General features: G+C 31.1%; 2 protein-coding genes across 5 annotated transcripts in view; one reads left to right on the top strand and one right to left on the bottom strand.

Moving 5' to 3' along the window:
• The window catches only part of LOC106460649, a 97,131-nt gene extending 92,787 nt beyond the window's left edge, over nucleotides 1-4,344 (top strand). For both annotated transcript variants that reach the window (XM_022387421.1, XM_013920377.2), the window contains one exon: nucleotides 1,393-4,344. In XM_022387421.1, the coding sequence (XP_022243129.1) occupies nucleotides 1,393-1,515 (123 nt within the window). In that variant the 3' untranslated portion in view covers nucleotides 1,516-4,344. The remainder of the gene's footprint in view (nucleotides 1-1,392) is intronic.
• Nucleotides 4,345-5,827: 1,483 nt separating this feature from the next.
• The window catches only part of LOC106460648 (zinc finger protein ZXDC-like), a 45,394-nt gene continuing 38,658 nt past the window's right edge, over nucleotides 5,828-12,563 (bottom strand). For all 3 annotated transcript variants that reach the window (XM_022387419.1, XM_022387420.1, XM_013920376.2), the window contains exon 14: nucleotides 5,828-8,984. In XM_022387419.1, the coding sequence (XP_022243127.1) occupies nucleotides 8,805-8,984 (180 nt within the window). In that variant the 3' untranslated portion in view covers nucleotides 5,828-8,804. The remainder of the gene's footprint in view (nucleotides 8,985-12,563) is intronic.

The raw sequence follows: 12,563 nt of genomic DNA, 5'->3' as shown, positions 1-12,563 counted from the left end.
AAGACAGGTCACTTTGTAAAGGCCAGTTTTATATTCTTGGATACGGTAACATGAGTGTACATGTGCCCTGTCATTCCAGCTTTGTAATGTTAGCCAGATATGGCTGAAAGGTCAATATAATAAAAATCATAAATATATATAATGTTTAATTTTATGAGATTTAAGCTATATAGTTAGACTAAACATTCATGTTTTCATGTTATAATTTGTAATTATTCTAGAATGAAAAAGCATAATTTATATTTATTTCCTAATTTTTTATGGTGGTTACGAATTTCAATCAAGTCGACCAAACCTGTATCTAATAGTGAAAATAACAAATAAAATATAAATTTTTTTCTTAAAAACATTTGATAATTATCTGGATATGATAAAGATTTTGCATGTGAAATTTCAAAATTTTCTGATGCACAAAAGTATTTTTAATCTTAAAATAAAAATTACATTGCATGTTGGATAGTCAACATTCGAAAAGAAAAAGGGCATGAGAAAAACATTACTTAAAAAAATCTTAAACTTATTAAAAAAATTTGATATTTTGCGTACAAAAGCCTTGTACTGTTTACTGATAATCTGCAAAATTTCGTAAAAATATGCTTACAAATTTAAAAGTTATAGCATGACTATAACAAGCAAAAAAATAGGTTTGGAGGTCAGTCCCTGGGACTGAGCCCGTGCTGAGAGAGTTAATTGCTCTGTTTACACATTCTTCTTTCAAGCTCTTTAGGGTACATTCAGAGAAAAGAGAAATAAATTTCTCTTAATTCTTGACAGATGCTATGCTCACTTTCTAAACATAGAGTTACAATTTCTCAGCCAATTATACTTAGTTCAGCCAGATGTTTATAACCAGTGGAAAGAGAACTTTTTAAAATGTATTCTCCTAAGTTATTCTAAAATTCCATAGAGAACTAGTCAAACCACTCTTAGCATTGTTGCTGCTTTCATCCTCGCCACTTTAACGTTGTTTCTCACCTAGAAATACATTAGATTGACAGTTGCATTGTATTTAGGTTTTAGTTTTATATCTTACTTAATTATGTGTTATTTGAAAGGATTAATAATTTTTCAAATATAAACCATCTTCTCCTCAGTTCACGAGGTTAACATGTGTGTCATTCTACCAATGACTAAAGTTTCTCAGCCCTTGATACTGTAATATTTGCCAGGGATGTCTATGGACAATACAAATATAAATATATGATATATATATATATATGTATATGATAAGCTTTTGATTAAATTCCACAATAAAAAGTAAATAGTACCAAGATTAGCTAGACACGTTATTCTTGTCTTTTTCAATTATATTACAATATGTCACTATTACACATGTATATCTTCTTATAGTGAAACCTTTGGAGAGAAATTAAAAATTTTGTTTCTGTACAGGAAGTAGAGTCCTGGGCTGCTGAATCTTCAGAAGTTGGCCCTCTTGCTAAGGTACTGAAAAAAGAGCTGACTGAATTAGAACCACCTAACGAAGATGTAGCTAGACTGGCTTCATCTCCATAGTTAGCCCCTGTATACATACTAAAGAACTGAATTTATAATTTTTCAGAAAGTAAAGATATTGTCACATTTTACTATTAAGTTTACAGATGTGGTAAACTGGTTTCTTTTTTTTTCCCTCATACTTGGTTATACTTATGCAGTATATTGAAACGTTTTATTCAACTCCTTGGTTTAACTTGTGCAGATCCTCAGTTAACAGTAAAAAATAACACATCTTCATTCTGCTCATCTGGTTAAATCACAAACATAAGTTCCCACTTTTCAGTTACCCAAGTCTTCTAGTTAGATTACATAGAATAAATTCCCATCTTTCAGCCTACCTAAGTCATTTAGATTACAGAAAATAAATTCCCCTTTTTCAGTTACCAAAGTCTTCTAGTTAAATTACAGAAAATAAATTCCCACTTTTTAATCTAACCAAGTCTTCTAGTTAAATTGCAGAAAATAAATTCCTACTTTACATTCTGCCCAAGTCATTTATTTAGATTACAGAAAATAAATTCCCACTTTTCAGTCCATCCAACTCCTCCAGTTAGGTTACATAAAATAAATTCCCTTTTTTCAGTTTACCCAAGTCCTCTAATCAGGTTACAGAAAATAAATTCCCACTTTTCAGTCTACCCAACTCTTCTGGTTGGATTACAGATAATAAATTCTCACTTTTCAGTGTACCCAAATTATCTAGTTAGATTACAGAAAATAAATTCCCACTTTTCAGTTACTCAAGTCATCTAGTTAAGAATTCAGAAATTAATAGTCAAAAACATTATTGTTATATGATGAGTTTGTAATTTTAAAGCTACTTTTTCACACAAAAATAAAATCATAAAAAAAAATTTGTGAAGTAAAGCTGTCACAAACTTAGGTTACATATGCTAACTGAAAATATCTAACCAATCAGCTTAGACTTTTGAAAGAAACATACTTGACACAGAGGGATGTGGTCCAATCATAGGGAACTATGTAATGTTTAAAATAGATAGCCATTTAGATTTCAGTAACAAGTTTTCTTGTCAAAAACTATTTAGTAAAACACTAATGTGGAGCTTTTATAGCCTTGAGAAGGCTAGATATAGGTTGAGAAGAATTAGAAACTGTGTATTTTTATGAAAACCACCATATAAGAATTTAGTCTAAACTTGTTGCCAACAGAAAAACACAGTAGTTCTTATAGGCATAACATGTTATAGAAAATACCAAAGTAAGTTGAAATCTCTGAGAAGCGATCTAACTCTGAAGAAACTTGATGTTGTTGCTGCATAATGTAAGCTCAATATTGGGTGGTGCCAAAGTAAGAATTTAGCATTGAAGATTTTTCAGAAAGCTCTGGATATTAAAGTCTGAAAAAAAAAGACATATCATCAGAAAGACCTATTCAGAAACGTTTCAGCTATATCAGTGATGTTTTTGTTTAATATAAGATTAGGTACTTATTCTGGTTATGTCTTAAAACTTGCGTTAACTGCACTGCTTTTCTGTGGAACTTTTTCTACCACTAAAAAACTCATTTTCCTAGATAATAGCAGGTTTAATATTGTGTCATATAAGTTGTAATAAGCAAGGAATACCTGTCACACCCAACTTGCATCTAACAATAATTGAGCAGTTTCCCTCTTTATTTATTGAAACACTACAAAGTTCAGACTAAGTAGCTCTATAATGTATGTCAGGAACCTACAGACTTTGGAAGTTATTAGTCATCACTCTAAAGATGAGAGGAAATTTTCATTTGTTGAAAATGAAGAAATGAAATAACCTCTTTAAATAAAACTACACATGTTCTACAGGAATGTTAGAATGATAATTTCAGTAGATAAATATACAGAGAAGTGACACAAAATGTCTCCTTAGAAATGAGTGTGATCTGAACAATTTAAAACATTTTTGATAACTTGTTTTATGTCTAACACTTGTATTAAAACTAAAAAGCTTTTATTGTCAAACCTGTATCTTACGAGAATTTTACTGTAGATATTTGAAAGTTTACCATCATAGATTATTTGTTTCAAACAGCCAGATTACTAGTAATATCTACTTTTGTATATGCATTTTGTCCTTTTTTTGGAGTGTGTTTTTCCCTTACAGTATTCTTGCATATTAAGCATATGAAATCATTCCATTTCCCCACTTTAAATTAAGGTTTACATATTACAAAAACACAGAGAAGTTTAGAAGAAGGTTCTTTGTAAATGGAAATTGCTACAGTAAATATGTTTTAACAAAAGAAAAACAATGAATGCAAATGTCTCCATCTTCCTTCTTTTTTGCAATGCTTCTGTTTGCCAAGTGATGAGCATTAACTGTGATAGTATTATTAAAATCTGGTCTGCTGTTTTGGTAGTCAGATAGTAGGAATTATTTCTAGTTTTCTACTTTTTATTTCAAGTTTAAATTACAGTAGAGCTGCTTTAAATAGTTTTTTAGAAACTTGTATGGAAAATTAAATATGATAAGCAGTTATTCAAAATAAAGTAAAATAAATAGTAGTACTTGCTTTGAATACAAAATAAATTATAGACGTATCATGGTTCAGGAAAAGATCAGTGGATAATATACTAGGGTTTAGTGGTTGTCAATAAAAGCACTGGAATGTGATATAAAATATAAATTCATAATAAGTTTAATAAATGTTTAAAAATCAAATTCTAGTTGCCTGATAGCAGGAAGTTGGAAAATAATTTTAAAAATATTTACAAAGCACTTATTTGTTACTGGAGTATCAGTTTCTATGTACATTTTCCACAAGATTTGTTCACAAGCTTCATTTTTTACACTTATTCCTGTGATGACCAAACTTGCCCTGTTGCAAATAAAAAAAATCTTAGAATATCCAACATAAATTTGTGTTTATTTGTCTCTCTCGGCCAGGTATGGCCTCATGATTGTATGCCAGGCTGTCGTGGATCAGTAGGTTCTAGCCACAATGTTCTGTTGAACACCCTCGTTCACCTGTGATGGGGCATTATAACTGTTACAATCAATCCTGCTATTCAATTTAAAAAATTAGCCATGTAAGAGGTGGATATTGCCAACTGGTTTCTCTGCCTCTGGTCATCAGTTCTATATTAGGGATGGCTGTGCCTGAATCTTGTAGTCTCTAATGTTGCTGTTTATCCCATGTGTTACACAACGTGTCAATCAGGTTGAAAACACCCTCAGTTGAAACAGTAGTCTGACATATTCCACAGTAGACAGAGAATTAGTAATATCTATTCCAAATACCTAATAGAAATGCATCAGTCTGCGATATAATTACAGGTTATTAACTGAACAGAAACTGAATTACCAGTGCAAATATTAATCTTGCACTTACTGTTGAATCAAATATGATGTGTTGTTACTTATAATATATGAAGCATTAAAAAAGTGTGAAGATAAAGTTATTATTAATGAGAAACAAAATATATATATATTTTGTTTTGATAGAACAAACTTACCAAGAACCGTCAACAAACCAATTTCTTAAACTGACAGAATATATCACGAGTTACATGGGTATTTTATCCCTTCTGTCTTTTGTATTTTCAAGCAGTAATAACCTTGAGGGTGAGAATGCCAGTTAGAAGTGACATATGGTGTACAGTAATTACCCTATGGGAAGCATTATTACTAGAACTTATAAATATTCATGCTTAATGTCGAAAGTCTCTAAGATCAGAATATTATCCACTATTCATATTTAGTGTTTGTGTTATCCAACCACTCAACCATAAAAATATCACATACCATGTCTACATGAAGTGTTCACATTCAATCATTGTTCAGTTAAAGATAAGTGTCATCAGTAATAGTTGCAGCATCCAGAATGCCCTCAGGCATGGAAACTCATCAAGGTTGACAAGTGCCATGTATAACGAATACTTGAATTTGTGCTTGAAGTGTTATAACTGTAAACTAAGGACGTTTGGACACATAACTCACTTGGAATGAATGTTGAACCAGACATTCACTTTTAAACAGTCAGGTTTTCACAATAGTACATAAAGGTGTACATCGGTTTCATTGTGCATAAAGGAGAAATTAATATAGGTTTATGGTCATCAGGTTCATGACATTTGGTTCAAATAGCCACATTTTTGTCTTCGCATTGGGTGACTTATTTGATATTGTGTTTACATGAAACATCACATTTCTGCCTCCACCATAGGAGACTCATTTCATATCATGTTTACATGAAACATTACATTTCTCTTTACAGCAAATTTTAACTCAATACCACCATAACAAGGCCAGTGTTTTTGTTTAGATCATTAAATAAGCCTGTATTTGGTTCAAAAATTAAGGATTTTTTTTAAAAAAAGAAACACATTAATTAAGAGATTTCAATCCACATGTTCATTTCCTAAAATTACAAAGAACAAACATCTTAAAGGATGTTAGAATTGATAACACTGAATTAATCATTCTAGAGTCGACAACTTGAAAAGTGATAAGACATGAAATGTTTTGTTCATACATGGATATCATATTTTAATCAAACATTGTTGATAAATGACCTATAACAAAGGTTTTTATTCAGACCTGGATATAGATACAGAGGTTGAGTACATTATATCAAAACCATTTGAATGTGAAAATAAGCAAGTCGCATGACAACCACAGCCAGTGTAAAGTCACAATGGAATGGCATGTATTAATTTACAACTTGACATTGTTTGGCATTTCATAAGTAGGGTGATACCATCAAAAATTGATTGCTTTTGGGAAGGGTATGTAACAGTCTTTTTTCCAATGCAAAATATTCACACACACTGATCAGAGATATAGAATTTCCATGATGGGGATACCCCTTGTACTTAATGACATTGAAAAACAAAGGAATATGGATCAGCTTGGGGCTTTGAACAATTTAGAAAGAGACCTGCAAAAAGTCATGGTCCAGCTATGGTAAGTAAATTGTAATAGGTAAGAATCCACAAGTAAAAAGCTCAGTGGTAACATAATTAAGAAGGATCTCTATCTAGAAAAGCAACATAAGTCTTGTGTACACAAGTTACTTCCACAACATATCCGTTAAACCATCGCATACTTCAAGTAGCTGAAGAATGAAATGGGTATTCATGTTATTCCATAAGAAGACAATACTGGTCAAATTACCAAATGCATGTCCATGGATTTCTGTACAATTAGACTTGAAATGGGTATTGGGAAACCACTGTCTTCATACACCAGATGGTTTATGGAATATGGCAAGGAGTGATGTGCTTTGGACTTGACAGCCTTATGAAAGATCCTATTCCATTAGTTATTGACAAGATGCAAGGCTGTCAGATAAAGCATGAATGGATATGGTGAGGCTCCTAAACAATTTTAACCTAACATACTCAACCTCTTTATGAAACCTTAAAATAAAAGTTTACACTTATAGCACTGAACAGTATAATACAATGCTTGTGAACCAAAGTTAACTGTACTCTTCATGCCTGAAGAACTGACTCTACTTACACAATTATATTTCTAATAAGGGTGCTAAAACAATCAGACAGTTGAAATGGGCACTAGGAAACCACTGTCACCATACAACAGATGGTTTATGGAATGCAGCAAGGATTGTGCTTGGGACATGACAAAATATTACTAAATAAAACAAACATTTTCTCATTGGTATCTAATCAATTAATATTTGTTTTCTTAAGCATATGGTGTGCTTCACTCCTCTAGCTATTTTAATTTGCATTAAGACTTCCTGCAATAAGAAGTGTGCCAGCCTAATCTCAAATTGCTACAAGAATGAAGTATTAGACTAGAAGATGTTCATATAATTAAGGTGGCTGCAAACCATCAAAATCAGGATCCATATGAAAGTCTGCAAGAATTAGTAAAATTGTATGGAAAAATACCAAATACAATAAAGCCAGCATAACTGGTTGTAATTTTTTTTTAAAATACATAAACAATAAAAATTATCTGCATAATTAAAAACAAATTAGAAGCATGCATTTGATATTTTCCCACATTACAATTTATAGACTTTTAAATATTTTTAATAACTTCTTCTAAAGTTAATAAAAATCATCTAGACATTTTATTAAATATAAAAGTCCAAAACAAAACTCTGCTCTGTCACAATTTAGTATATTTATTTTTAATATGTAAGTTTCTTTTTAAATTTCAAAACAGGATAGTATATTACAAATATTGCTGGATGAAGGTGTAACCCTTATTGTTACATCACACTAAAGCCATACTCAAATTCTGTTGATTGGTACAATCCTTATTTAAATATCCTGAACAAAAGTTATAATACCTGGCATCACCAATAAGTAGCAGACAAATGAAAAAACATCCCAAAAGATTGCTTCAGATTAAGAAAGCTTTACAACTAATCTGAAACATAATGCTGGGTTCAGTATAACATACTTCTAATTGACAGGCAATCTTTATAAAAACTAAGTTTACTTTCATATTCATTTCACCAAATATAAAGCATGTGTGTATTATTTTCTAATTTTTAACCAAAACGTTATTAGCACCATTTGCCAAGAATTAAGCATAATAGTTGACACATTAAGAATTCATTTAAGCAAATATTTAAAAAAATTTCATTCAGTATCATCAACTAATTGGTTTGTTTAACAAAAACCTGATTTCAAACATTCAGCACAACCATGCACCAAGACAAAATTAAAGTTAATATTTTAAATAACTAGTACTGCTTCCTATAGAACAAAATAATAACACCTGAATCATTATTCTAAACAAACACTTAAAAACAATGGCATAATAAACATGCTGTAAGAAAAAAAAAAAACGTTTCTTCTGACACTGAAATCTTGAAAAGACTTTTCCTGCACCATAATGTTATAATAAAAGCTCTTATGTATGTGATAAAAACAAGTCTACGATTTTCAGTGATTATATTAGATGGGTGTAATACTTTATGTCAAAATATTACTTCATAAAACAAAATTTATCATTGGTTTCTAATCAATTAATATTTGTTTTCTAAGCATTTGGTGTGCTTCGCTTGTCTGCTTTATTTTATTTACATCAAGATTTCCAGCAATAAGAAGTGTGCCAGCCTAATTATTTTTCTTTAAAAAAAATTAAGAGAAATTTGTTGAAAACAACTAATGGTTTTTCTTATTCCAAAAGATTACTAGTTTTGTTTTTTCCTTCTTTTCTACGAATTGTTTTCATAAAATTGTTTTTTTTTGTAGCCTTAGTTTCTTAGCTCCTGGAAAAACAAATATATACCAAGCACATGTCAAATTACAAGACAATTAAAATAATTTATCACCAAAGTACTGCCACTTCACAATCAATGGCAAGTATATCACAGGTACATTTCAGTCAAGATCTTGGAGATTCACTGTAGACCCATGAAATTCTCCAACCCCTGAGGATGTGGACACAAAATCAGTGCTTGCAGAAGTTGGATCGTTAACAGTCGACTCTTGAAGCAGAGAAACAGGCGTGAGAACCTGATCCTCAGTGTAGATATCACCTCCAGAAACCGATAGGTCATCCTGAAATGAAAACAGAGAAGTATTTCACACCATGGTACAATATAATTCAACATGAAAGATATTTGTACTTTATCAGTCTCTAGTTTCAAAACATCAGTTCTGTAACCCTTTCCATAGAAAGTGGGTCAATTTCACCCACTTTGTAACTGTGAAACTATACACATTGTAACTCTGAATTTACTAAGTGTATCTTCACAAAATTTTACAAGCTATTAACAAACATTGTAAATCTGTTTTTTACAAAAATCAGATCTTTTAACAGAGTATTTCTTCTAAAAATTTGTCTGTGAATTTACAAAACCTTTACCAAGTCAGTCTGAGTGAAAAGTGATTTTCCTGTTAAGAATTAAAATATTTGTATCTTACAGTATTCATATTTCATTTGCATAACCTCTAAAACCTTCTAAATAAATATCAAAAGTTTTTTCAGTTAAATTTATATCTACTCTAACACCAAATCTAATTTCCAAATCTTCAATTATCTTCAAAATTTCACACCTGTTTATTTTTAATATTATTTTACAAAATATTTTCATTAAACTTGATATTTTATTTGTCATTTTCCCCTAGATAACACTAAGTGTACACAGACTTGGTCAATTTGACTGACTAGAGTGACCTTGTAACCAACACATAACAAAAAACATGGAATCTAAATTACCCTTTTTTCTTTATAGAATGACTGCAGATTGTAATACTCTTTGTTCTTACAGCTAAAGCTAACAGCTTTTTCTTTTAGTTTTATATCTTTACAGTTGCATGTAGATCCTCTTAGAGTATAGTGAAAACTATTTATAATATAGGATAGTTTTGTGTAAAAGCATGCGCATCGACTTACACATTCTCACATCAGTGTCATGAGTAATTTGTTTATTTAATTTGATTTGATTTTCTTAACCAACCAAGTAACTTTAAAATTTTTACATTTTACTTAGTACTTACACCTGAAATCTTGCCTTTCTAATCTCAAGTTCTATTAAACCAAGTAACATTAAGCCTAATTTTTTGCAAGGCCTTTGGCGTGTAATAAATTATTTTTTTAATTCAAATGTGTAATTTATAAGACAAAATATTGCCATGCACACAAAATAAAATGTCCCAAATCAACTGTACTTTAAATGGCTTTCTACCTAAGCTATAAATGCATTAAATCATTTTGATAGCTGGTTATGGAGAGTTCTAACACAAGCAAACAAACAAACTGAAGGCAAATTTTTCAAAACCAGCTATCTCAATGACTTCTAGGTGCATCACACTCAAATTTTAATATTCTTCTATAAGTTAGAAGTAAATAAAATAGCAAATGTCAGACATAATTAGACATTTTTTAAAAGATAGAATTTGCTAAGAGTGGAGTGCCATGTGGGTTTTACTTTATTGCATATATATATCTCATTATTGCTTAAAAGCTATAAGTTTACATTTTAGCTTGAAAATATCTTTAGTTTAACTGTCATGATGTCAGGGAAGACAGTAGGTTCGAGAAGTCTTAATATAAAATGATAAAAACCATACAACCTGAGTGCTTCCAAAAGGTGGACCTTTCTTCTGAAGGGGTATACTGAGAATGGTGGTGTTACTGGATAAGTGATGTCATGAAGGTCACCTGGACTTCTAGGAAGTGTTTTGTCCAGGTAGATTTTATCTCTTACCAAAAATACACAAACCAATAACCCTGGTCTACCCATAATTCCTAACACAAACATGGCTACTGAAAAGCTGTCTGCCTTTGTTGACCAACACATAAAATGTATTTCCTCTACCCTTCCTTCTTACATAAAGGATACTACTCACTTTCTTAATATCACAAAAGAAATCAATACCAACAGACACTTACTGCCTAAAAGTATTCTTTGCACAATGGATGTTTCTTCCCTTTACACTAACATTCTGCATGAGAAAGGACTAAATCATCAGAATCCCAAACAGTATCTGATCTTGCCAACCTTGTCTTAACTCTGAGCAACTTGAAATTCCATAACAAACTTTCAGGTTAACTGTGCTGCAACAGCTACCAATTATGCAAATATTTTCATGAATCATACTGAAAACCAGCTTTTACAACTAAGCCCTGTAAAACCTCATACATGGAAACGTTACATAGATGACATATTTGACATTAGCTGGGGTACCCATCCCCTAGATGTAAGTTATGTAAATTCATAACTAATGAAACATTATCTTAAGACAAGAAAAGTTGCTTCCCTTATAAAAAATATCAAAAATGCAAAACTGAACATTTGTATACATTTTCCCATGGAACCAATGAACCTCCATATCAAATTTGGTGAAAATCCATCAACAGGGGGTGAATTAGTGGTAATAACCACAAATAAAGGCAAAATTGAAAATTTGTATGTAGCCCCGCATGGACCTAATGAACCTCCATACCAATTTTGGTGAAAATCCATCCACACCCTGCGAAGTAGTTACATGGACAGACAGTACTATTATATTTATATATATTTGGACAGCTGGTTTTATCTCATATATGTAAATATCTTTCATAAGAGAATCAAGTTTACCTTTAATTACTCTCCTACTCAAATTAACTTTCTTGACATCACTGTCTTTTTAAAAGACGGAATTTTACACACTGACTTGTACAAAAAACCTACAGACAGACTACAGTACCATCACTATAAAAGCTGTAACCCCACTCACACTAAATGAAACATTCCTTACAGTCAAGCTCTTAGAACAAATAAAATCTGTTCAGATGAAACAGATTACAGAAAACACACCAAGGATCTAAAACTAACCATGTTACAAAGAGGATATAAAAATACTAAAACTGACAGACAGATTGAAAAAGCTAACAACACTCAGCGAGAAAACATCCTAAAACAGAGTAACACTAAAGTTTCAAATATAATTCCTCTTCTTATTACCTATCACTTTAAACTCAGAAATGTTTCGCACATTATGAAAAAAAAATTTTCCTCTCCTACCACTGAATGATCACCTTAACCCTTTCAATACGAGTTACAGGTGAAAGGCCATGTCATCTCATTCATTGCCTCACATTCAAAGTTTTATTGAACTACTATTTCATGAATTTATGTCAATAAGTTCAGTATCAAACTGTAGATTATAATTCAAATTTTAGAACTATACATTACTCAATTTGTTAATTTAAAAGTAAATATTAAAAAACAGGTAAACATCAATATTTGTGTGTCATGTGGTATGTTGAATGCAGCACTGGTTCAAATTAGATGTTTGTGAAGTCAAAATACCAAGTCTGTAGTTTCATACGAATTAGAAACTCAATTTACCGATATTGACAAGCTAGAATATAAAATATGAACCTCTTATATTTTCAATTTGCTAAGATATTGTTCATGTAATAAATCAAACACAGTGGCACCCTACCCACCTCTTTCCATTTTCGGAAATGCTCCCTTATATACACTTACTTCTATATATGAGATGAATAACCAATCTGAAGCTTAGAATACCCCCTAGTGGATTTCTCAGCCATTTAAAATTCTTAGGACGCCATTTCATTTTTTAAACCAGTATTTCAACGAGGTAGGGTGTCTTTAGTCTGCTCGAAATTTCATATTTTTTTTAGAC

This window comes from Limulus polyphemus, unplaced genomic scaffold (genome assembly GCF_000517525.1).
Source record: "Limulus polyphemus unplaced genomic scaffold, Limulus_polyphemus-2.1.2 Scaffold809, whole genome shotgun sequence".
In the NCBI taxonomy this organism is placed as follows: Eukaryota; Metazoa; Arthropoda; class Merostomata; order Xiphosura; family Limulidae; genus Limulus; species Limulus polyphemus.
The sequence above is the reverse complement of the archived record's forward strand: the minus strand, read 5'-3'. Positions and strand labels throughout refer to the sequence as shown.